Source organism: Carcharodon carcharias, chromosome 1, assembly GCF_017639515.1.
Source record: "Carcharodon carcharias isolate sCarCar2 chromosome 1, sCarCar2.pri, whole genome shotgun sequence".
Classification (NCBI taxonomy): Eukaryota; Metazoa; Chordata; class Chondrichthyes; order Lamniformes; family Lamnidae; genus Carcharodon; species Carcharodon carcharias.
In genome coordinates, this window is record NC_054467.1 from 74,652,654 (window position 1) to 74,680,174 (window position 27,521).

The 27,521-nt window shown below is 42.7% G+C and overlaps 1 protein-coding gene across 1 annotated transcript in view; it reads left to right on the forward strand.

Annotated features, from left to right (window-relative positions):
• Nucleotides 1-24,729, forward strand: part of LOC121272700 (von Willebrand factor A domain-containing protein 2-like) — a 39,129-nt gene extending 14,400 nt beyond the window's left edge. Inside the window, exons 9-16 of the mRNA XM_041179487.1 lie at nt 5,930-6,074; nt 6,764-6,819; nt 8,576-8,683; nt 12,832-12,849; nt 12,941-13,504; nt 17,117-17,668; nt 19,690-19,724; nt 24,613-24,729. Coding sequence (XP_041035421.1) covers nt 5,930-6,074; nt 6,764-6,819; nt 8,576-8,683; nt 12,832-12,849; nt 12,941-13,504; nt 17,117-17,668; nt 19,690-19,724; nt 24,613-24,729 — 1,595 coding nt within the window. The remainder of the gene's footprint in view (nt 1-5,929; nt 6,075-6,763; nt 6,820-8,575; nt 8,684-12,831; nt 12,850-12,940; nt 13,505-17,116; nt 17,669-19,689; nt 19,725-24,612) is intronic.
• Nucleotides 24,730-27,521: the final 2,792 nt, after the last annotated feature.

Here is a 27,521-nt window from a genome sequence, read left to right on the forward strand (position 1 = left end):
TTCCACCATTTGTTGTATATCCGTAGGTGCACTTGAAGAAGTTGTGAAAATCTGACCTCTTGAGAAGCTGCAGTTTATCTGGTGTAGGTCCACCCAAAGTGCTGTGATGACAGCAATGAAACGATTTCAACTCTGCTTCAGTGAAGGCACAGTGGTCCTGTCATGGGTCAGGATGCTGTGTCTGTGAGTGAAGTTAATGTGTGGGAGCTCCCATGTGATTGGTGCCTTTGTCCTTCTAGGTGGTAGAGGCTATGGGTTGACAAGGAGGATTGACGGATTGCATGTTGAGGATGTCACACCCTGCCGTCACTGTGGGCTGGTGGTGAGAGGTGAATGTCGAAGGATGTGGATGGTGTGGTAATCACGCATGTGGCTTTGTCCTACACAGTGTCGAATTTCTGCATTTCTGTTGGCCCAGCAGTCATACATGCATGTCCAGAATCTCACCTCACACTGAACTCTTGAGATGGTGGATAGGCTTTGGCTAGACACAAGGGGAAGCTGTCTCCAGTTACGTGCCCACCTCTAACATACAATTGCAGGCCCCTCTGTCAAAGGCATCTCAGGATCAATCTGTGGACAATGATGAACCCAAGGGTAATGATGGTGCGGGATTCAGCCATGCTGATGACTTTGAATGTCAAGAGTTGTTGTTGGCATTGTCTCATGCTGGGGATTCATTGCCAATGTTAATGAACATATATGTGGTAATGGCTCACCAAGGACTTGCTGCTGGATGTGCAGTGAGATCCTCAATGCTGCTTAGATGAACCGCCTCCACATTAAGAGGCCCATGGCGACAATGCTGTCATGTACAGATCCAGCCATGGGTACCCGGGCCTGTCTCCTGCCTCAGGATGCCTCCCATTGTCACCCTGCTCCTCGGTGATACCTCCAACTGAGGTGATGGGGTCCTTCTCCTACTCCACCTTGCCCTCTATTGAGAAGGCTCCCTTGGTAGTTTCTGGCCCCTCAATGTGAATGCCTCTCCATGGCACCATATTATGGAGAATGCAGCAAAGCACCACTATCCAAGATATCCTTGCAGGCGGGAACTGGAATGCTCCTCCAGAGCGGTCAAGATATCTGAACCACATCTTTAACAGGCCAATAGCCTGAGAAATGCAAGTCCTCATCTGCAGGTGGCTGATGTTGTAGTGATGTTGGGGCCCTGTCCCTAGTCGCTGCAAGAGTGAAAGCAGCCACCTCCTTAAGGGGCATCCTTTGTCCAATAGAAGCCAACCATGGACTGGGGCCTTGGCTGGAAAAGCTGTGGCAGTTGTGACTGCCTCAGAATGAATGAATCATGGCAGCTGCCAGGGAAACATTCACATACATGCAGAAAGACCTTAGTGTGGTTGCAGACAACCTGCACGTTGATGGAATGGAATGATGATCTGTTCACAAATGTCTCTGGCTGCTACATTGGTTCTGTAATAGCTACATGGATACAGCCTAGCACTCTTTCAACTAGTGGGAAGCTGGAAATGGAGGTGAAACCTGTTGCCCTGTTTTTGGGACACCACACCTGTGGGGAAGTTGATGTGTTCCCCCACCCAAGTAAAGAATGCATCACAGACGGTGGTGATGTACTGGTGGGTGGCTAATTGAGAGATGCCACAGGGCACATTCCTGGAAGGAGCTGACCACATAGAAGTTGAAGGCTGTGGTACCTTGGTTACAACAGACAGGGCAGGGGCATCGGCTGATGGTGGCACGAGGTCTTCTTCCACCATGGCACAGACGCCTCTAACCATTTGGCATGATATTTACAGTCTTTGTCTGCACTGCCTCTCGGACATGGGGAGAAAACTTTTTCAGAGATGGTACATCCTTTGCTCAGGGTAATATCTCTCCCTCCTTCTTCCTGCTGCTCTGCCACCTCCTGCACAGGTACCCTGGCTCTGGCTCGATGTTGCTGGCCTTCCTTAATTGGCTGTATGTGGGAAGGTGCTGCAACTGTTTTTTTCCAACTTCCTTCCTTCACAACGTACTCTTCACCCAGCAAGCCTGGCAATCTATTATGTCTCCCACATGGCTGCCCGAGGCAAGGAATAATCCTGAGGGGTCACATAGAAATGCTCTTCCAATTCCCAAGCCCTCCCAACATGCTTCACCATTCCCCTGTTTCCTCCTTTGTGGTTTACCACCTCTATCTCTTAAGTAAGGCTTTAGTGTTTAACATATTTCTTTGCAGGGCTCTGTACAAGGGATCCCCACCTTATATGAAGCCTTTATGCTTCCACCATAAATCCATGAATCCCATACTGCAGGGTAAAGCCCCTGCAGCAGCTAAAATTGGTTTGTTTGAACTCAGCACTAATTTCAAATGACCCAGCAGATTCATGTTTTGTGCTTGTGCAATTTACCATTTCCACCTTTACCCTACCAGCAAAAATGGTACTGCCGAAAATGGGGACTGTTCTTCTGCATCTGGGACACGCCCCCTTTTTTATAGACCTCCAGCGTTGAATCGGCTCCATAATATGCCCTAATAGAGAGGCATTCACACTGAGGGACCAGAAGGAGCTTTCTCCAGCCCTAATTGTTTTTCATAGTTTTAGGACAAAATTTTTTCAGCCAGTTCCAGAGGATCTTAAAATAACTTGCTTGGGCCAAGAAAAACCTTCTTTGGTTTAAATGGGAGACACTGTTGTTGTTCTACGAGAAGGTATTGCTGGATGCCGGGGAATCTACATTTAGTTCTATGCTTGATGCCGACTGGGTGAACATTGCAGTACGAAGTTTCATGGTATTCATAAGATTGGCTTCATTTCTCAAAAGCTCAGGAACATTTTTGCCCATGTTATTGCAGAGGCCCATCTCTGTAGCCAGCCCCATGGCTGTCAGCCCCATGGCTGTCAATCTTTATCATCTGTTAAAGAAAGGAAGAACTGCATTTATATAGCATGACTTCAAGACATGCCAAAGCACTTTATCGCAAATGAAATGCATTTGAAGCGTAGTCACTATAGGAAATGCAGCAGCCAATTTGCACACAGCAAGCCCTCGCAAACAGCAATATGATAATGGCCAGATAATTTGTTTCAGTATTTCACTCAATGTCTCATCCAAAAAATGGCACCTCTGACAGTGCAGGCCTCCCTCAGGGATGCACTGAAGTGTCACCCTAGATAATGTGCTCAAATGTGTAAAGGGAATTAATAAAAATGCTTCTGCTATTCTCTTAATGACTGACCATATTGATTTCAACCAGCTGCCCTCAATCCTGCACTGTAACAACTCATTTGCAGTCTGAAGGGCATAAAAATACACAAGATGAAAGAAATCTGACAAATAAAATATAAAACAGCAGGACAACTTGATGCTTGTAAAAAGATAGGTATTACTAATTTCCTGCTGTACTGGGCTGTGCCTGTATAATCCAGAGATTAGTTGGATAGGTAAATCCATAATAGGGTGTGATGAGTCAAATAGCCATTTCTCAAACCATTCTTCCTGGTGTTTACTTATGCCATTTAAAAGTGACTCCCAAATGATTGTACATGAGCCTTATATACTCTTATCAACATTCAGATTCTTGATTCATTCCAGTAGATGCACATGAGTTCGAGTTGAAGAACTATGCAAACTTCAATATTCTTTTCCCCAGCAGAAGCTTGGTGACTCTCACACCATAACATAAAATGCAATGATTGATTTTAACTCTGGGGTTTGCTGACCCTTTTTAGTTCTTGTGATTTTTTTCGTGGGATGGGGGTAGGGGTGTGGAGGGCAGGGAATTGAAGCAGCACTGGTGGAGTCAGATAACTTGCGGACGATAGGATTGCTGAAATGGAACCTAGACATTGGAGGGAGCTAGATCAGTGCCCAAACTAGATCCCAAGATTTTTCCCACCCCATTTTGAAGCTTGTAAATTGTTGTGACCCCATGATGGTTGGGCAGAGCGTGCTGTTTAAACTGCAGGGTTTAAAAATAATAAACACCTACTTTTTCACTGGTGTTACAGGCAGGGGAGAGAGGCAAATGGACCATCTTTATTTTTCTCACCGTCTGTCTGTAAGCAGGGGTATTTTAATTTTTGAACTAGGCTGTGGCATGTTTCCCCAAACCTTCTGTTTGTAAAGACAATTTTAAAGTGACTCACAGCAAAGTCTCTTTAGGATTAAATCAGAAGCATTGTTTATTCACACATTCAAACCCTGGGGATGGTCATTGCAACTACATACACGCACACAAGAAGGAAATAGGAAAGATAAGAGTTTTACAAGTTGGAATAGCTTAAAAAAAACCAGATATGCATATTAATTTATGTAAATGTCTGAGTCCAGTGAGGGTTCCTTGACATTGGAGTTAAAGTTCTGGCGGGTGCAGCTCACTGAAAGTAGGAGTTGTTGAATTCCTTCAAAGTTGGTGATGGCGCAGCAAGATGAGGTTGATATATAGAGACTTGGTCTGCTCAACAGGCACCGGCAGGAATCTTCCAGAGAACCAATGCTTCAAGGAGGTTTAGACTTGAGGTAGGCTTAATTGTCAGCCTGGCTTTGGTGTTGACAGGATGGATGTTAATGGCAGACTGACTTGGGAATCCAGGAATGTAACATTTAAACTTTCCAAAAGCCAAAGGAGCTTAGGTCATGTGGGGTTGCCCATTGATAAGTCACTTTCAGGGTAACAGTCAGCTTCTATGCCTCTAGTAAAGATCTGTTCTTTGCCTTAGGAGGTAGATGGTGTTTATTAGTGCCTCTATGGGTATAACGAGTTTTGATGGCTCTCCCTTTGTTATAAGTCAAGGCTGGGGAAACAGACCATCTGCTAGTCCCTTGTTTTATTGATTGTCATGCATCCACACAATGATTGGTGTGAGATTCCACGAGGATGAGAGTTGGGCTTTATCTTGTAATTACTGTTAGAAGTTTCCAGAACTGTAGCCAACTTGCAAATCATGTGACCTGTAGCAGCCATGTTTTTAGTCCAGCAAAGTCCATTTTTAAATAAGCAGAAAGGAAGGCTTGATTTAAACAGTATATGAACTCATTCATATCTTATGGACATGACATTGGCTTTTTGGGAGCAGGAATCAGGCCTCAAAGGTCAGTCAGTTTAGCCATGCCCACCATTAAAAAAAGTGAGGCATTAAAGGGGCCTCACAGCTGTAGCACTCAGTCGGAGCTCCACAGCAGCCATTGCTGCCTTGGAGCTCACAACCCCAAAATTATGGCACACTGTCACCCACAGTTTGGGAAGCCCTGCGCTAGATAATTTGATGGGTCAGAGCCTGACCGAACGTGAAATGACGTGTGGTAACATCAGCCGAGCCTGCCGATGTCAACATGCAGTCGTGCGCTAGTTCAGTCGGAGGGCGCATGCCTGCCGACAATTAAAGGGCCTATTAAGGCCATTAAGTTATTAATGGACTTTAATTTTTCGCTGCCCGTTCAACCTAATGGTTGGTGAGCAGGCGAAAAGGCCAAGTGGCCTTTGCATTTTTTGGAAACCTCATCCACGGGCAGGATGACGTCTCCAAAAGCAAATACAAATAAAATAAAAACTTTATTTTTTAATGAAAATCATGTCCCTGCTCATGTGACAGAGTCACAAGACTCTGTGTCCCCCACCCGCACAGGCAGCACTGAGGGCTGCCGCTCAGGGCTGCCCAGCATATCATGCTGGGCAGGCCTTAATTGGCCCACCCGCGCAAAATCACAGAGCGCTGCCAATCGCGGGCAGCTGTTGGCTTCCCGACTGCCCCCGCCCACCCCCACTGACCCCGCGTGCCAAGGGCAAAATTCTGCCCATGATCTTTTCAAAAACTTCTACTTTTCAACTCTGGTTTGAATGAAGGCAACCCTGTAAAACATGACTAATAATTTCAGAGCCAGTGTGATTTTCTTTCACGACGACTTGTCTTTAAAGTTCACTGCCAAATTTATAAACATTTAAATGTTTGATCCTCTGATTTTCCAGCCTGCAAGGTGGTATCACGGTTTTGCCAGAGAACCACAGTCAACGCTGAGAAGAAATACCTTGGAAACTACATCTGCTGGAAAGGCACAAATGACAGCACAAAACGACATGGAAAACCTATGACTACCTTCTGTCCTTTCTACTTGTCAGTTTGTTCTGCTCTCAATCACGACTGATATTTTGTGACAGTTCATCAACAGTCATCATTTGTAACACGTGAACAGGACACTTGATGGAAAGAATGGTGGTGGGGGATGTCACCAGGCATCCTCACATTGCTTACATGCATGTACACACCTTGGGCACACATTTACTCAGGAACATGCAAACATGTACATACATGCATAAAACCTTTCTTCTCCTTTGCATGTTAACACTGACATGAGAAATGGAAGAACCTTTCATAAGGAAAACAATGTTCAAAATAATTTGCTCTGCATTGTATCCCTTCCAGCCCAATAAATAATCACAATCCTGCTAAGGGACTGTTACAGTTATGTTCATTACGATTATTGCCAAACATTAATCTACAAATCTTTACATTGGTCACTATATGTAGTAACATCTGTCAGGACAGTCTTTTTGACTACATTTATAATGCATGGCTTAATCTTAGCTCCGTAAGGCAAGGCCCTAAAGTATTATGTTGGGAAATTCAGCTTTACCACACAATAGTGAGATACCAGCTGGTTGATTTATTGCATATATATCAATTTGAAATGGCAATGCCATCATGGCAAAGAGGTGAATGTATAGCACAGTGGCAGTTTTTTAAAAAATCACTGAGAAATGTGGCTGCTTTGTTTTAATGGTTGGATTTTTTCATCCATTCAGCTGGAAAAGAACATACAGTCAGATTCAAAGCCGCTGTTACCGCACCCTCTGTCCAGGTAAGTATATCTTCCTGGAATTTCTGTAGGCTCTTCCAATCTTCAGCTAAAGTTACAGCAGGAAATTAGAGATCCTGTGTGAAGTATTACTCTATACTTTACAAGTATCAAGTTGCCCTGCTGTTTTTTCATTAGATGATTTTTTTTTTACTTTCCATCTTTTTAGGTTTCATTGGGATAAAAAAGACAACATTGTCACTTTGCAGCTGCCTAATAAATGCTGCATGAATGTATCTTGAATGACTTGTCTTCTGCCTTCCCCTTTCTTCCTGCAGGGAGTAATGAGCATCTGCTTCATTCCTGGGGCTGAATCATATGAAGTTGTGGATTCCACCGCCCCCCCCCCCACCCCCCCCCACCCCCCAACCGCTTCCCACCCCTGAACCCCTGGCTAAAGAGTTGGGGGGGGAGCCAGCCGAGGGGAACACCAGCTTCCTTGCAACCATTTAGCGGCCATGGGCATTCATAGGCTGGAGGCAGGATTTCTGCCCTTCTACGTTAGGAAATCCTGCCTCAGAGAGCTGCCGGATGGTCAGCTGCTCTCCAAGCACTTGGGGACAGAGGCGTGAGACATTGGATTGGGACTTGGGTCAGTGTTTGGGGACCTCACCGGGTGCCAAGCTGGCAGGCCCCAGCGAAGGGGTTGAGGGGCCTGGTGGTCTCAGAGTTTGAGAAGCCAGTGGTGTTTGGGAGGGCATCCTGGAGGGGAACATCTTGGGGGAGGCATCCTCTGATTGACCTAAGCGGGGCTGTTAAGGGGGTCCACTACCCTGCTCGCTCCCAGCCTGTGCGGGGACTGACTGCTTATCACAGGCCTTTCCCATCTCCATCAAATCCCAACAGCAAGAGATGGAGGACCTTAAGTGGGCATTAACTGCCCACTTAAGGTATTCAATTGGCCCAGAGGTGGGCATGCCAACCGACGCCACCCTCACTGCCAGTAAAATTGAAGCAGGGACAGAGATGGGTGGGTAGATTTAACAAGACTCCACCTTCAAACCCACCAGTGGGCAAGTGTAATATCCAGCCCCTTACTACAGTAATTGAGCTTAGATGAGAATGAGGAACTTGTCACTTAATTATAGTGAGATTAATAAAGATACCATTGAGCAAAGTAAATGTCTGGAATATTCAGTAGAATGTGTGAATGTCAACCTTGGCCCATTTATCTTCTGCTTCAAGTTATCTCAGCTGCAGCATCTTCAGGAGCTGTTTAATGGAGGGCAGCAAGGGAGATATGATCAATGTGGACAGAAAACCTCAGATTTCACATGTACACTCGGTTTCAGAGTTACATTGGTGGATGTTGGAAACAGAGTTCATGTCCATTTGCTTGACCAGGGAAGATGTGAGATATGGGGAGGCCCAAAGAGAGGCGAAAATATTTTGAAGGAGTCAGTCTTCAATGGCGAGGATAAATTTTATGGAAAAGGCAAAATTGTGTGGATGCTAGAAGTTTGGAATATGAACAGAAAATGCTGGAAATCCTCAGCAGGTTAATATTCCCAGCATTTCCTGCTTATGTGAGAATGTTATCTTTGTTTTTACTGTGGCAAATATTCCCTATTCTCTATGCATCCCAATACTTCTGATAAATTCCTGCGCCTTTGAACAAACCAAACATTTATTACATATCTGAAATGACTATAATGTTTGCATATTTATAATTTTAGTGCTAATCCATTCTTTTCATGTCTTTTACAGGTACAGTACTACAATATGAAATGTGATTTTTACTCTTTTCTGTGTATTGTAGATCCCTGTGATTCAGCTCCATGTCGTAATGGAGGAACCTGTGTTACAGAGAATGTGGATGAGTACAACTGTTTGTGTCCTCTTGGTTATGGAGGGGACAAACACTGTAGTAAGTTCATATTATAAGATCTTGAACAAAGGGCTTGCACTTTATTTTCAATTATGTGAATTTTCATTTGAGATTTTTTTAATTCATTCATGGGATGTGGGCATTGCTGGCTAGGCCAGCATTTATTGCACTTGAGAAGGTGGTGGTGAGCTGAATGTATTAACTTTGTGAAATACGGCAGCAAATAACATCAGAGAAGTGAAGTGTTTGAAAGGGGTCAAGGGACAATTATACATGTTTCAGGAGAGAAAATGGATTGAAGGACATAGTGTGAGAACTGGTAGGTAGATCTGATCCCAGAAATAATAACAAGCATGTTTGGGCCTATTTCCCTCCTCTTAAAAAATTATGAAGTTTATTGTCATAGACGAAACACTTCATCCTGCACTATAACTTATAATATTTTAATTGCTAGCTTCTCAGGGATTTTAAGAAGGTAACCAGTCTCCAGGATTGATTGCATTGGCCTGGTGAGATAGTGGCCCCTTTCCTGGAGTTTCGTCAGAGCTCCAGCTGGCTCTTGTCTTAAGTTTCCATCCCATTTAAATAAAATTCTGCTCAGGTGAACAGCCAAGTTTCTCTGACACTTCTCCCACAGCTTGGGGTCCCCAGGATATTCCCGGGCTAACTGAGGAATTCCACCAATTACAGCACTATTCATTCCAGCAGTCCTCTGCTGAGAGCTGACCTGCATGATATTGTGGTTCTAGCAAAGGCCACAAGACTGAGTGGGAAGCAGGTAATCAATCCCGTCTCTCTTAGCAGCAATTCTGGGCATTTTCTGTTCTGTCCTTCCCAGGATTCAGTGCTGCCATTAGAGTGGTTTGGCGCCAATTCCTGGTCGTTTCAAGGCAGATGCTTCACAGTGCTCATACTCCCATTAGCCCCACCCATTCCCCACCAACCCGCGCAACCCCCCCTTCCGATATTTAAATGACACTGTTACATGCCAGCATTGGACACGGTTCTCAGCAATGGATAACAATAAAATTTCAGAGTCTCAGTCTGAAAATGATTCTACAAATTCAAACATTTTGGACAGAATTTTAATTTTAACTGCCAAGGGGAGGAGGGTTCAGGTGTGGGCAGGGATGGTTAAAGCCCTGAGAATGGCCGTGGGTCAGAAACCTGCATGGATCACACCCACCTTCAGTTTAAATAGCACAAGATTGGATGTGAGTGGGAAATCCACGTGGAGCTGTTGGGTAAGTAATTTCAATATTTAAGTAGGAATTCATTGTGAATTTAACCCAACATTCTGGTTTTAACAGCCAGAGAACAGGTTCCCTGAGCTGTGTGGAACTTACCAGGATCATCAAGGTGAGGACATAGTGGGGAGCCATTGTTCAATGAAACTGACAGGCTTGACAGCCTTCAAATAGTGAAACCGCATAGCTGCTGGGCTGCCTATGTGAAAGGCTTGCCCTCACAGCACTAGTTCTGAGAGTGTGATTCACAGATTTACAGGTGATTTCCAACTTTCTGAAAGTCATTTGACCTACTCATCTTGATCTGCACTTCCCTTCTCTCAACCTTCACTGCAACTTGGGAGCAGCTTATGCTGCTTTATCTTGCACCTCTAATGAGGAACCACAGGCACAACCAGACCAACAGCACTAGCTGCCTTCTCCTTAGCCACATGCTGCTCTATAGTACAAAGGGGATGGATACAGATATCTAGCTCCAAGGAGGCAATGACCCCAACACAGGAATGACAGCGTTCAAAATGCGAAACTGTATAACTGCTGGGCTGCCTATGTGAAAGGCTTGCACTCATTGCACTTGTTCTGAGAGTGTGATTTCACCAATGCACAGGTTCAGAGACCTGGGATGGGCGGGGAGATTTCACAGGTCTGGTTTTCCATTCCTGTGGTTGCTGAAACCTCAGGAAGCAACGTAGGCTTGAATTTTCATAAAGACAGAAAGTTTCTCCATTGTTACAAGAATGGCTGCTGAGGCCCTGATCCGCAAGTTCTGGCCCTGAATACTGCACCCACCATTTTAGTGGGGTGGAGGGGGCAGCTGGTGTGGATGGGGGCAGTTTCCAAATTGCACATCTATGGTTCGATAATGGGAGTCCATATAAAACAGCAGCTATCTTCAGTCATGTCAGATTTTCGTCAGCTAGGAGTGAGAAACACGACATGTATATATTAGACCTGGTAAATGCATGTATAAACTTTGCAGACTTGCTTAGATAGGTAGGGTACTCTTTTGGAGAGGTATGGTACACTTTTAGATATGGTCCTGGGAAGCCTTTAGAGGAGGTCAGATACCCTTTAGGAGAGGTAAGCAGGTTGGTTGGTTAAAAGCAGACATGAATGTACATAAAAAGTGCATAGATTCATTGGAACTGCCAAGTTCAGTAAATTGTCACGTTCACAGGAACTGTCCAAAAGAACTGACCAAAGGAATTGTCAAGGTGCCAAGGCATTTAAAACTCCTGCCCTTTAAATATTTGAAAAAGACTGTCTGCAATGTTTTAAAAAAATAGTGCTTGCTATTTTACTCTGCTTGTTGACATAAGCCTGAAGGTTATCATTACTCGATTAGGACCGCAAGACTGATTTCACAACTTTCCATTATCACAGTGGATGCCTCTCAGTTCAGTTTGATTGACAGCTCCAAGTGGTTATAGATACTTTGAAGTGGACTATGAATTCCAATGGCTGTTTTTATCGGGGATTAAAGGAAGTTAAATGTAGTAAATGAGTTTTTCTCAATGAGAGTGTTTTCTTTTGAAATAGTGAATTCTTCAATAGACACTTAAGAACTTTATTTTATCTCATCTCAGCATGGGTCCTGAGATCTGCCCATGGTGGATATTGGATGAGTTTGCATGGTAGGTGTAACGGCAAAGGGTAATTGGTGGGGAGTCATGGGTTGGCACTAAGTTGGCATAAGGGCTATAAAGGGCCATGGGGGATAGGTAGAGGAGAATAAGTTGGCATGGAGGATATGAGGGGCCATGGGAGGGGGGTGCGTAGAGGGGCATAGGTTGCATGGAGGGTATGAGGGACCGTGGAGGTGGGTGGCAGCCATGAGGTGGCATGGATGGGGCATGAGGAGTGGGTGAGGGGGTGAGGGCCAGAGGGCTGTTTCACTTTTTATTGTTTTTTAAAACTTTGCACTGCCGGTGCACCGAGACAGGTCTTCCTCCCAACCTGCACCTGCATTCGGCATCCTCCTCACTCGTTCCAGGATCACCCACCACGACTCCCATTTTCCCCCTCCCCCAGGAACCAAAAGTCCTGCCTTCCTCAGTCATGTTTGCAGAGCCGGGAATTGTCCTGACTCTGTGCTTCCAACCCAGGAGCAAAAGTTCAGGCCATAGAATTCGGCCATTCTAACCCTGTCTCTCATGCCCTGGGCAGAGTTTTATGGCTCCGTCGCAGTGGGGGCGGTGCCATAAATGCGACGAGCCATTCAAAAACCCATTGATTTCAGCAGGACCGGAAATTCCCACTGGCAGGAAGGGCCATAACGTTCTACCCCCTCACCCTGTGATTAATTGGGAAACCCAGAAGTGGGGCCCTTTGTTACCTTAGTTTCAGAGATCGTTAGCTGCAGTATAAAAAGAATACATATAGCACAGAAAATGATGATGTGCATTTGAAATCATGTCTCTTGGTGTCAGAGCCAGTCACCCATTTATTTAGCTTGCATTCAGTTAGGCAAAATAGGCTTCATACATCAGGTGCTCTTATTCTAAGATTTGAAATCCTACTATGTGCGTACATGGTACACATATCTGAGCATGCAGAGTAGTGCTCGGTGTTTCAAAGGTAACAGGAACATCCTTATCTGTAGCCAGTAAAACCTGGCCAGCGTGAATGAGGGTGCCCCTAAGGTTTGTCAATAGCACCAGTTAGTCAAGTGATCTGAAATAAACCCAGAGTATTGATGGAGATATCAGTAGTGGTTCTCTGACAAAGTGGAGGTTGGTTAAATAAACAAAAACAGGACGTACGGAATGTCAAGTTTATAGTTGAGAATTACATTGTTTAATATTTGTACTATTAATACCCCCTTACAGATTATATTTCATAGGGGGACTAAGGTTGCTAGAAATCTACACAAATACCAACAGTATCAATCTTAATAAACACTTTCCTTCGCTAATTATCTTTTATTGTTTTGTTCTACAGCTGGAAACAGATACCTGAGTAAGTATCTGACTAAAACAATTCACTCAGTGGAATGTACCATTTCAAAGCTTTGTGTTCATGAAGCAATGTATTTACATTCCCAATGCAGTACCTGCTGGCATTAAAGACTGTTCTGTTAACTTGATGTTTTTGGTGGATGGATCATGGAACATGGGCCTCGAAGGATTCCTTCAAGCTAAAGCATTTTCTAAAAGACTTCTTCGATCCATCATGACTTCTTCAGCGAGACTCTTAGTGGGGTTTGCTCAGTATAGTGACAATGTTTGCATCGAGATTGGCTTGGGACAGTATAGTGACTTCAATGACTTGATAAAAGCAATAGATGACATACCCTTTAATGGAGGTAACACTTTGACAGGGAAGGCTCTGCATTATATAGCTGAAAATGGTTTCAGTGAAGGCTCCAGAGTGGATGTTCCGCATGTTCTTGTGGTGTTTTCCAATTCTAAATCTCATGACTCAGTGATACTCCCTGCGCACCACGCTAAAGAGAAGGAAATATTTATTCTGTCTGTTGGAAAGAAACGTATAATAAATCAACTAAACCACATAGCTGGAGACTTTCAGCTGGCATTTGCATATAATGATCCCCAGGAACTCTACAGTAAGGTTTCGGAGCTCAGTTCAAAAATATGTGGATTTAACACACCTGGTAAGTTTCATTGTTCTCTTGTTGGTTGGAGTCTAATAATGTGCATTTTAGCACAGAATTTAACTCCGGGGCAAGGTTTGGGTGTGTGGATGGTGAGGTGACTTGCTGCAGCAGAAATGAGGCGTGGGCTATTTTAATTAGGGGCAACTGCAAAAGATGCACTTGGTTTGGACATTAAGACGACAAAAGATAATCTTACCAAATCTGAACCCACTGTGGAAAGTATCTTATACCCAAATCTAATGCTGCATCTGGAAATTCAATGGGTATGAATGTGCATATATATTCTCATAATATCTTAAGTAAAGTCCAGTGCGAAGTTAAAAAAAGTCTAAAGTAAAAGTCTCGAGACACTACCTTTCATACATAGAGAAAACTACTATGGAGGAAGCTTTCTGATATGCCAGTGGCTGCCTGCAAAGCCCTTCTGGCGGTATGAGGTGATGTAACATTTAGCCCCAAACCTAATAGCTTTTGCTTTGACCTTTTAAAAAAAAAGTTAAAGTCCTGGAAATCCACAGACTGCAATCCTGCAATTATGCCAGATGGTGGCCACTGGTGATCTCTGGCAGTGATCCCACAGTGCATTTTGGGGTCAGTGACGAGCTGTCTAATTTGACTGTCTAAGGCAGGAATCTGCACAAATAGAGATGCATCTGGATTAGTTAATTGTTTTTGGCAGTCCAAACTGTAACCAATCCCTGGATACCCCAGGTTGGTCCCACTTTTACCAGGGTGGTGGTCAGCACGCTTCTACTTATTGGGATCCAAGATGCTCTTAAAAGACCAAGGCTGCAGAAATTTACTGCAGTAAGTTGGAGATGCAGGCCGTGGACTTCTTCCACTTACCTATCATCTCAACGATATGTGAGGGAACTATCTCCCCTGCCTGCACACGAGTTTGGTTCTCTTGAATATTTCCTCTGAGATCTGGGTTCCTGTGTTCCTCAGACAAGGTGACCATATTTTCCCTTTCCATTGGAGGAATAGCACTGCTCCTCTTTCCTACTTTGCATTCTCACTAGTGCTCAGTGATTCACCTGAATACAACCCCTCAGTGATGGTGGTCCTCTGCTGGGCACTTTTGTAACATTGCCTGCCCCTACCCCAGGTCATTTGCTGCTAAAGGTCCCCTCCCATGCCTTTGTTACCTCCAGACTTAATTATTCCAGTGCCGTCCTCCCAGCTTCCACTCCCCATAAACTTGAGCTTACCTTAACTTGCTGCCCATATCCTAACTCACACCAAGTCCCGCTTATCTGTTGCCTACAGTGCTCACTCTCCTACATGGGCCCCGGTCTGGCAAAGACTCAATTTTAAAACTCACATACTTACTTTGAAATATCTCCATGTCCTCGCTCCTCCCTATCCCTGTAACCTTGAGCAACCCAGAGATCTCCACACTCCACCAATTCTGGCCTCTTGTACAAGTCTGATTTTAATCACTCCACCATTGGTGCCCTGCCTAATGCTGCCTAAACCCAAAGCTCTGAAATAGCCTCCTTAATCTTCTATGCCTCTCTACCTGTTTCCTCCTTTAAGACTTAAAATCTATTTCCTCGATCAAGCTTTTGGCACCTCCTAATGTGGCTCTGTGTCAAATTATGTTTGATAACACTTCTGTATCTAAATGCAAGCTGTTGCTTTTATCTTCTGTTTTGTTGGCTGAGTAGCTTACCTTCGGGGGGAGAGGAGTTGATATTCTGTTAGTGAGTGTAGTGGGACTGCTCCCCTAAGACGTCATACATACCACAATGAAGAAGGGTGATGCTGCTAAACCCATAAAGAGAATGCGGGTGGGCCACTCTGCCTTTTGATTGGCTGTTATGTTTGGCCTTATCATTGTATGGACCACCGGTGATCAGCCCAGCTACGTGGGAGCAGTGCAACAAATCCTAATGGCCTTGTTTTGGGCAAGCAGAGATGCCACTCCTTACAAAGTCGTCAACAGATCTCAGTGTCTCAGGATCGGAATATCGTGGGCTTTTCTCTCTCTTACTTTGGCCATTCCTCCTGGTCCGGCCCTCATCTCCACCCCAGGACCTTGAACCTATTTTGCCTCCCAAATTTGTGCCCCTCTTTCCCAGAACACCGTGTTTGAATCCCTCCAATCAGGTTTCCGTCCCTGTCCCAGTACCAAAATACCTCATATAAAATTCACAAATGCCATTCTTTATGACTGTGACCGGGGTAAACTATCCTCCTTGTCCTGTCTGCAGCTGTTGTCACATTTGACCACACTATCCTTTTCCAATGCCTCCTCATTGTTGACCAGCTGGATAAGACTGCTATCATCTGGTTGTATTTTTACTTATCTAACGTATTTGCTCTTTTACTGCCCATAATCAGTATATTTTTTATGGAATGCGATGTGTATTCCAATTAAATAATTAAGTAGCAAGCTCGTGTGTGTGTAAAATACAGATTGTTTATTCTCACATACTTACCCCAAGTTAACACAATGTCACACACCCCATTACACGCACACACACACACATATTTTGGATGCAGATAAAGATAGCGCACTCTTCAGTCTTTGATTTACAATTTCTGGTCTCCTGTGTGACAGGCCTGTTGTTTCTTGAATGGATTCAATTATTTAAAATTGAATTGAGGGTCTTGTAAAGGAAAGAGATCACAGCAGGTTGTGAGGTTTCTTGTAGTTGAATATCTAGGAGGTTGATTCTCAGGTGAACTTTGAAACTGGAACAGTTTAAGTACCATGGCTGATTGATGACTTGCACCTAATTTCAGAATTGTGTTCTCAGACTGGCTGATAAATGATGGCTATGATGATCTGCTGGTTCTAGAGGTATAAGGATGCAGTCCCTGAACCTAGATTTGATGTCACAACACTTAACACTTCTGAAACCCACCCACTGTAGTTTGGATGAAGGAGGCCATCGTGATACAATGGGAAGTTGATAATGGTCTTTGAGTTTCAATCTTCTCTTTTGTCCAGTATGAAACATGGAGACAGGCAGCCTGGAAACTCCATAGTCTTTAGGTGTTGGCCAATCCTTAAATAATGAGATGTGTGAATTCCACAAATGGCTGTGAAGTATCCTCACCTATGTCCATATTTAATTGTGTATTCGCTGGAGACTTGATACTGTATGTAGGCCAAATGACAAATGTCACGTGATTTTCAGCAGCCATATTAACAGCTTGTTTGTGTCCAGTTTTTTAAAAGCATTGACTGAAAGTTTATTACTGGGCATGACCAATCATAGCCAGAGAATCACCTGCACTAGATTCTCATCCTGCTTCCACACCGTTACCTCTTGTGTCCCTGTAGGATCTATAGGATCGACAATACTGACAATTAACACTTCCAAATTTGCTTCTAGAAAATTGTTTGAAAATTAGAGTGTTGCAAGAATTCTGCCAAAATATGAAGAATCCAAAGACATCCTTTGTTTGAAATTTTTGTCACTGTTGGGCTTGTAACAGAGCTGGAAAGTAAAGAATCATGCATGAAGTGCTTTCAATGGTATTGTAAACCTAATTGAGTTTACAGAGATTCACAGACATATCAAAAGGTAACATTTTCTGATATGATGGAATATAAATTAGAATATGTCAGTGTTGTGTGACTTTATTATTTTACAGGTTGTTTTTCCAAGCCTTTAGATCTAGTATTTACCGTGGATGCTTCTGGTAATGTTGGAAGACAGAATTTTCGTCAAATTAAAGGATTTGTGAGGAACATTATTTCACAATTTGATATTGACAGAGATCTTACACAGGTTGCTATGGTGATCTACAGCAATAAACCCCGAACTCTCTTTAACTTGGATTCCTATGACAGCGAAGGAAAAATTAAAAGGGCAATCAGCTCTGGCCCATTTCTGGATGGGAGTGCTCACACTGGGAAAGCACTTAAATATATACTAGAGGATACTTTAAGTGTCCAGAAGGGAGCAAGGCCAGGAATCCACAAGATAGTAGTGATGATTACTGATGGACAGAGTTCAGATGATGTTGTTCCTGATGCTGAGCAGCTGAGACACAATGGGATTACCGTATTAGTGCTGGGAGTGGCAGATGCTCAGGCAACATCACTCCTGCGAATAGCAGGAAGCCACACGTTCATGATTCCTGTCCGTTCTTATGAAGATTTTAAACATTATGAAATCAGCTTGGTACGAAGAATATGTGAAGGTAAGCTGCACAAATAACGGTACTTTACAAGCTTAAAAGCAGATGAAATTTTACTTGGAACAAGGTAGATGGGGTATTTGGGCTGATGTAAGTTAAGTATGAGAAGCCTCAACCATCAACAGGGTCTATGGAATATTATTTCATCTTGGTCCATAATTGTTCCTATAATCTTCAATCTCACTGTCACCAAATTTTTAACCAACTCCAATTTGAAGCAAGTAATTGTTATAGCATTGGCTTTTGCTGAAAGTCTGTTCTTTGGAGAATAGTTGCCATGAATGGAGCTATTTCTGTTGTTTTCTGAGCTATCTGTAGCTCCTCTGCCAAAGTTATGACAGACAAATTAGACAAATTCATCCCCAATAATTATGGTATTTGGAAAGGCCATTCAACTTAGTAGAGCTCATAGCAAAACTTACGTACTGCCCGTAGGAATTATTGCCAATGTAAGTATATAATTGTTGTATAGCTATTCCGGAGAAACCAGCACAAAGTATTATAGTGCCTTTTTGTGGAACATTAGCTGGTCACTTTAGATCTTAATTATCTCATAGAAAGTGAGGTGATAATAGGACTTTAATGATATGATTTCCTAATGAAAAGATCTCATAACTACAAACACAACTAAATTATGCTGTAATATTTCAAGGAATATATACAACAAATAAACCTTTGAAATACATGAAGTACAATAGTATGTATTGTATACCTGTAAGGCACAAGAGGAATGAAGGCCCATGGAATAATTGTGATTAAGAACTATATTTCAGCAGCAAATCATTAAACTTGAGAAACTACATATTACATTACACAATTTAAAAGCTGAGGAAAATAACACAGCTATACTGGATAGCAGGGTGGCAAAAGGAAGAACTGAGAGATGTTGAAAGAAGAGGAAAGAGAGACAAAAGGTGTAAACAGGTCGTTTATGTTCAGGATGTGAGCTCACTAAGCTGAAATCAAATCACTGTCCTTTTGGAATATGAAGAGCAGATTAAGAATCAATCTCCAGAGGGTGTCTTTAAATGAATGGAGAATACTGGTAGAAATGTTAGGATTGATAACCATATAAAATACATTGCTACTTGGGGAGCCAGTGAGCAGAGGATGAGACATTGGGACTCAAGGGTCAGAAGGATGGATAGGTATGTCTGCCAAACTTAAAAGTTCCAAATTATATGCTTCCCTCTTGGTGTCAGGATAAAGGATTTCAAAAGTGTTCTGTGCTTTTAAGAGTATTGGGCAAGCAGTATGGCAGTGAGTGGCTGTTGCTAATGGAGAAATGGATAGCATTAGTAGGGCTTCAGAGGGATGTTGCACAGGGAGTATGGAGAGTTAGGAAAGAAACCAATTGACAACATTCTAAAGCTCAGTTTTTTTCTGGAAGAATAACATTTTGCATTTATTTAGTGCGATTAATGTAGAGAAATGCCTGAAGGTGCATTGCAAAAGAAATGGATATCAAACTAGGAAGAGAGAGATTGCATGAAGACGGAAAGCTTAGCTGAAGGAATGGTGGGGAAAGGGAGGGGAGGATGTAAATAAAGGCCAGAGTCAGAAGGATCACAATATTCAGAAGAGGATGTGGATTGGGGGTCATTACAGATGGGACAGGCAAGACCATGAAAGGGTCTCCTAGAGCAATTTTGGTAGGGTGGGATGCTCAAATTTTAAAAATCTCAAACCATGGGATCGCATCCCATGTGCATGTCCGAATTTCCAGGCCAATGGCTTTGGTTTTCTTGGTGCAGAGCTGGAAAACTTGTGGTCTGACAGGCAGTCTGACAACAGGAGTATATCGAGAGGCAGTTAGAGAGAGGTAGAGCTCCACGCCACCAATGTGTATGAGAACATTGGGCAACTAAGCCCCCGGTTGGAAGAAGGCGTTCAAGTTTGTGCGGTTTTAGGAGATAATTTTGGATCAAGAGGTGGCTATACAGAAGGAAAGGACTTCACTTGAACCAGAAGAGTGCCAATGTCTTGACAACAATAATTGACTGAATTTGCGGTGTGAATTTAAGCTGATAGAACCAGCAAAGTGAAACAGAGCAATATGGTAAGTGCTAACAATAAGTAGATTATATACAAAATTGGCAATCTGGAAGCTCAATATTACTATGGAGTGATTTGATGTCACAGTTTTTGTAGAAGTTAGTTTCATCTGGGGCAACAGTGGGAAATAACCCATAAAATTTGAGAGGGAGAGAGAAAGAGAGGCAGAGATTATTGAGGTGGTGCTCAAATTGAGTCACTGTGCAGTAAACTGACTAAAAGAGTTCTGCAACAACGTTGACCATCCATTATAGATCACCATAGAGTGAGGAAGAAGCAGAGGAAGGAAGTTGTAGACAGTCGAAAGAGGTTTGTAAAAGTAACAGGTTTAATTTGAAAGGGAACTTCTGCTACTGAGAGTTTGATTGAAATAATATTAACAGTGGTGACCAAATTAGGGAGTGAATCATTGAAATGGCCCTGAATGCATTCCAACAAATAGAGACATTTTGGAGGTAATGATTACAGCTTAATTACAAATAATCACTTGATTGTACAGCATTTGTGTATTGCTGAAAAAAGCCATGCTGTTGAATCTTTTCATCTACACTCATCAGGACAGAACCACAAGAATACTAAATTTCAAAGGAAACAACCTTGAATATAAGTAGCAGAAGACAGGGCCTGCATATGAATATATGTAGCTTCTAGCAAGCATAAATGAGCCACACTGCAAGCTCGATTAACAACCAATTTAAGGTCATCAGTCGGGTAGCTCAGTTATGCTTCCTAGAAGCTACATATATTTATGTGAAGGACCCTGACCTCTGCGTACAAAAACAACATGTGCAGGCGTTGTGCCTTTTCCAACTATACAAAGGCCAGAATATTACACTGGGCATGCGGGCACGCGCCTGACACACCCAAGCGTGAAATGACGTGCAATGATGTCGGGCATGCACCCTGACGTCATCGCACAATCTCACGATGTTTCGTTCAGCGGGCACGCGCTGGAGTTGGCTGCGTGCCTGGTGATAATTAGAAGGCATATTAAGGCCATTAACAACCTCATTAACTTGAAATTTACATGCCTGTCCAACCTAACGGTTGGCGGGCAGGCAAAAAGGCCAAGCGGCCTTTACGTTTTTTTAGGAAACCTCATCCATGAGCAGGCTGAGGTTTCCTAAAGCTAATACACATTAAATAAAAACTTTATTTTGGAATTAAAAACATGTCCCATCTCATGTGACAGAGTCACATGAGAGGACATGTTTCATTAAATGTTTACTGTCTTTTTTAAGAAGTGCTTCAATCTCCATGAGGCAGCTCCATGCCCGGCTCTCCCTCCTCCCACTTGCAGCTCAGCACTGCCACTCACGTTCCACTTGTGGGCTTTAATTGGCCCGTCCACGTGAAATCACGGTGCGGAGCTGATTGCAGTTAGCAGTCGGCTTCCCGACCGCTCCCGTCAAGTCCACCCGACGAGGGAAAAGTTCTGGCCAAAAGCTTGGGTTCACTGGTGCATTCCCCATGGCAACATCTCTACCAATCAGAGTCCACTTGCCAAACAATCAGTACACTTTTCTCATGCAGTATAAATTTGTTGTTCCCTTTGAAAATTGGTATTTTTGTGATGCTGTTCTTATGAGTGCAAGACGAAAAGTTTTGACAGCATATCTCTTTTTTCAGCAAAGCTTAATTACGGTCAAAACTGATAAAAGGAATGAGTCAAAAACAATTATGTTGAATTGAAAAAGAGCGAGGGGCTAATTTTCCAGGCCCCTTCCTCAGCCAGGGTATTGGATAAATGCGTAGTGTCCAAAATGCATTGCACCTGACCTTTGAGTGACAAGTACTACAGATAGTGTAGACTACTCTGTTCCCATAAATGACTCAATGTTTTCTGACATTTTTTCACTAACTCAATTTTGTAATGTTTAAAGTAGAGTCTAAACAACATACAAAAAAATAAACAAAAACAGAAAATGCTGGAAAAACTCAGCAGGTCTGAGCATCTGTGGAGAGAGAAACAAAGTTGATGCTTCGAGTCCGTATAACCCTTCTTCAGAGCTTTTATACAAAACTAAATGCAGTTCACATGTTTATTGAATTGCCTTTGTGTCTTTTAACGCCTTCGTTAAATTTTTTACAAAACGATCGCTGCGTGTTCCAAATTCCTGGGAATGGACTTGATATTTTTGCCTAGAATCGTGACACTGAACCGAAGTTGTATTGTTTACCCTCAATATGTACCTAATTTCCCAAAGTGCATTGTGCTGTTCAGTCAGCTTTACTGATGGAACATCTTTCTTTGCTTCCTAGCAGTCCCTGCCTCATAGCTCTACTACAAATAATTTTGAGAAACAAGAGGACAAATTTCAAAAGTTTCACTGAGGTATTTATTTCATTTGTGTGCATTTTTTAAAAGAGAGGCGTTCGTGTGTGTGAACGATTGAAAAAAATTACACACTTGTTATAGGTTTTGCATTTTATAAACTTTAGAAATTGGAAGAGAAATAAAAAAATGCATCTTTCTTCATGTTTTCAAAATAAATTAGTTGAATTTTGAAGCCAGCTAATTATTTCCAGCTGACAATTAGAAAGCATCAGTGCTCATGGCTTATTTTCCGTGAGATTCTAATAAACAAGAGGGAAATGCAGATAGCAATTGTCCCTCAGTGTCATTTGATATCTATTTTTAAAAAATAGGCAAGTTCAATTTTGAAAATAATCAAAACCTCTGAGGGAAACAGAAAAAGAATTTAGACAGGGAGGAAAGGAGCAAACTCGAGGTGGTGAGGCAGTAGGCCTTTTAGCATCCACTACATGATTGAGTGGATTGGATGTAAGCTTAAGTGTGAGGTGAGTGACAGCCAAGCAAGGGAGAGGGGAGGTTGCTGGACTTGCATGGGTATTTCAAAAGCGTTATAATGGGAATAAGGGGCTGGTAGGAAGATGGAGGTTCAAAACACATAGGGAAACACACATAATTGGCAAAGGGATGACAAAGGATCCCCTTGTGGACCATTTTCAACCTGATGGTGGCTTTATTTCTCATCACACTGCACCATGGCACCCATATTAATGGATAAAAACATTGAGGGAAGCAAAAAAAAAAACAAAGGTAGACAAGCAGAAGAGGGGAAAGAGACAGAAGTGAAAAAGGAGAGGAACAGCAATACAAAGACATCAGAGACAGGTAAGAAAGCAATTATTTTCTGCAGATTGCTATATTCAATGCCACAAGAGATCAACTAGTATCAATATTAAATAGGAAACTGTATTAAAATAATAGTGGGATTTTAATTTATTAAGTCACCAATATTCCTGACACCCTGGGAAATTCCAGCCTTGCACTGAAATATCCACAGAATAGAACCTTTGCTTGCTTGAGACATGGTCATCACCATTAGGAAACAGGATAAGGACTCTCTACATCAGATCATTTATATATCCTTAACAACCAGTGATTGATGAGGCTGCATAAAGGTCCAGATTGAGGTCTGAGTCCCTGAACAGATTATTTTTAGCTGATATATCAGGATCACAGGGCATAGCTTTTTATTATTTCTGGAGGGTTGCCAACACATCCCCTTCTGCTCCAGCCACTTTTGCATAGAGCTTCTATTAAGTTTACAGTGATAATTACCCTGGAGGCATGGGAACCTATCATTGGCAAATTATGGGACCTTCTGCTAACACTGCAAACTTTGGCAGGGCTAACTGTAGCCCCAGGTAGGTGCATCACAGCACATATACTAAGCTGTGCAACGCCACCTACGGCAAAGTTTGAAGCCTAAAGCCTGGATTTTCATAAGAACAGAGAGGGTCTCTGGTATAGCCAAAGTGGTGCCGGAGAACTGATTCTGGAAATCCCACAGCCAAACCAGGCACCCACCATTTTCGCCAGGGGGAAACGGGGGCAAGTTGTAGTTTGCAATGTTAAAGTGCAACTGCCTTCAAACAGATTCAACTTTCACTAGTGGGATGACCAAAACAAGACTTGTCAGCTTTACACTTTTCAGCAGAAGGTCTAATTTGGAGAGTTTGGGTGCCCTTTTGGAGAGGTCCAGGTACACCTTTGGAAGAGGTAAGGTATCCCTTGGGAGAGGTCGGGTGCCCTTTGGGAGACATCACGTACACTTTGGGAGAGGTCAAGTGCCCTTTGGGATTGTTAAAATTAGACATGAGTGTGTGTAAAAAGTGGGTAAACTCATTGGAACTGATAAGCTGTTTGGAACTGTCAAGCTGTCGATGCATCTCCTGGCCTCCTAAATTCTGCAGCTTAAAGAAATTCAGTGCTTGCTATTTCAATCTGTCTGTTGACATAAGCCTGAGGGTTATCATTATTAGATTACTGCTGCATGACACATTACACAACCTATCATTATCATAATGCAGTGCCTGTCAGTTCACAGTCTGATTGAAGCTCCAAATGGTTATAAAGTCTTTAATGTGGGACTATGAAAACAATTGCTTGTTTTTATAGGGGATTAAACACTTGAATGAAATGCTTGCTTTTATAAGGGATTATGTATTTGAAGGAATGTAAATGTAGTGAATGGTTTTTCATGAATGAGAGTTGTCTTTTAAAGTCTACAACACACTTAGAACATTATTTCATCTCAGCATTGCTCTTGAGGTCAGTCCATGGTGGTTACTAGGTGAGTTAGCATGAAGGGTGTCAGGGCAAAGGGTGGTGGGTGCCGGAATGCGTGGCATGAGTTGGCACTAAATTGGCATAGGGGCTATAAAGGGCCATGGGGGCATAAGTTGGCATGGAGGATATGAGTGGGCAAGGGGTGGGTGGGGCATAAATAGGCATGGAGGTTATGGGGGCAATGAAGGTGGGTGGGGCATGAGGTGGCATGGGGAGTGTGGGGGGGTGGGGGGGTGGGGATGAGAGGAGTGAGGACCGGAAGGCTCTTTTTTGTTTTATTTTTTATTTACAGCTGGGCCGAATCCTGGATGATCGAGGCAGATCTTTCAAACAGCCCGTCTTCACATCCGACAGCCCCTGCGGCTGCCTCCGGATCCTTTCTGGGAGCAGCGGGCCTGACTCCCATTAACACCTTTTCCTCCAGATTGAAAATTAGATCATCTCGGGCACTTTTTCCCGAGTCAGGTTTGCAGAGTCTGGAATTTTCCTGATTCTGTGCCCCCAACCAGGGAGAGAAAGTTCAGGCCCAAGTGTTTTTTGGTGAATTTCCGGTAACAGAATTGAAGTTTAGATCAATATATGGAGTGCAATTCAGATTGACGATATTTATTAATTTAACAGGGCCACTTCAGCAGTGTTCACAGTGCATAAAATCCACACTTTTTGGATACACAGAGGTATTTAGGAAAGCTTGTTCAGTTGAAGAAAAACTGGAGCAATGAGAATAGGATTTTAAAGCACTCCAATGGACAATCAGTGGAAGTCTTGCCTGTTGCCCTTTGATGCAAGATGTCTTTAAGTTGACAACAATTTAAAAATTAATCTTAACCCTTTGAATACTAGAAAAAGAATCCCCTCCACAGTAACTTGTTTCCATTTTTCATGGCCCAAATTTTTGTGTAAATAGGCATGCTCAATGTTCTTATGTTATCTCCTTTGCCATAGTCATGTGCTTTACAGACTCTAGTGCATAATTGCTTGGTACCACCACAACCCTCAATACATATACTGAGATGCTGTAGTACAGTTGTAGTAATACATGGTCTGATGGATTAGAAACAACACTGTATCACTGTATTCAGTAAAATTATGCATTTGTTTCTTACAAAATGACAAACAATAAATTATTATGCTTTTCATTTTAACTTGAAAGCACAAATGTAATTTAATGGCAGTATTTTAGCATTTTTTTTGCAATACTTTTGCTCTCTTTACTCATTAGTAAAGCATACTGAGTGGTAAATCAAACAGAATTACATCACTAAAATTTACAAATCTAGCTTTGTCACATATCTTAAAGTTATTATAGAAACAATACCATCTCTAAAAATGTTATCTGATAACATAAATCATCAAATAGAACAAATCCACTACTGTATTTGATATTTCATAATTTCATACCAGAATCTTCAGTTTGAAAGGCATAAGGTATCAGTTGTTATTCACTTTGCCTTAAGATGTAAAATCTTTTCACAAGAGAGATTTTTATTAATTTTTAAAAAACATTTAGAAAGTTAAATTACTCTTGGTGCCCACTGCTTTAAATGGGAGTTAAATTTGCCTGATTAGCAGACTTGGAAGCATGTAAAGCTTGTCAAGCTTAGAGTGCCCTAAAACACTACACATCAATCCAAAAGCTCCGCAATAACATTGTTCAACACCCTGAACAGCTACCATGCCAATATAACCACTGTTCTGTTAGTCAAAAATTTAAGAGAGAAATTCCTTGCCTACCTCTCACATTCTACCCTTTGTGAAATTGAACTCATGCAAAACTTTGCTGCCTCTGTCCTAACTCACACCCAGTCCTGTTCACCCATCACCCTGGAGCTTGCTGAACTTCACTGGCTCAGTTAAGCGATACCTCAATTTTAAAATTCTCATCCTTGTTTTCAAATCCCTCCATGCCCTCACCTCTCCCCATCTCTGTAATCTCCTCTAGCCCCAGAAACCTGCATCATAGCTGTGCTGATCTAATTCTGACCTTGTGCATCCTGTTGGTGGTCACACTTTCAACCACTAAAACTCTTAAGCTCTAAAATTTCCTCCTAAACCTCTCCTCTTCTCTACCTCTCTTTCCTCCTTTAAGAGACTCTTTAATGCCCACCTGTTTGGTTTTGGTTTTCTGCCCTAATAAGAACAGCTTTTAATTCTCCTCCTTGTCTGAACCTGTTATAATCTTGCACAACTCCATCAGATCTCCAGGGAGAACAAACCCAGTTTCTTCAACCAAACCTCGTAGCTAAATTCCCTCATTCCTGGAACCATTCTGGTAATTCTCCTCTGCATCCTCTCAAGGACTTTCACATCCTAAAGTGTAGTGATCAAAACTGGACGCAATACTCTAATTGTAGCCTAATCAGAACTTTAAAAAGTTTTGGTATAACTTCCCTGTTTTTGTACTCAATCCCTCTCTTATGAAGCCCAAGGTCCCATATGCTTTGCTAACTGTTCCCTCAATATGTTCTGCCACCTTCAAAGATCGACGGACATCAATCCCCAGTTCCCTCTGTCCATACACAATCTTTAGGACTTTGCTATTAAAACATTGTTTGTCTCTCCCTATCCCTTCTGCCAAAGTGCAACACCTCACACTTCTTTCTATTAAATTCATTCTACCACTTGTCTGCTCATTTTGCCAGCCTATCTAATCCTGTAAAAAAAATGTCTACAATATGGGGCAGGACTTGAACCTGGCTCCTCTTGCCAGGTGAAGTGTGGGATTAAATCTCTGAAAAGTGGCGTTATGTTGGAAACCCGACATCATGCTGCCCATTTCTGGGTTTGAGCCAAGTGTGTTTGGAGGCTTCGCACAAGTATAGGGAATCACTGATTGTACACATGTGGCAAGCAAGGCCCCCTCAGATCAGCCAAGAATCATCATCAATCCCAAGGGATTTCACTTCCTTAGTGTCCAGTTAGTTTGTGACCGTGATGAGGTGGTCATGCATATCTGCACTGGATATCCAGGAAGCTGCCACAATTCATTTATCCTGTGGTAATCACATCTCCTGCGGGTCTTCGCTCCTCCAGTGTCAGCAGTTGGCTCCTGGGAGACAAGGGCTACATCCTGAAAACCTGGTTAATGACTCACATGAGGAACTCTACCACTGAGCCAGAGGAGCTACATCACTATCAGGGCAATAATAGAGCATATGGTTGTGTTGCTCAAGATGTGGTTCAGGTGGCTGGAGAGGAGTG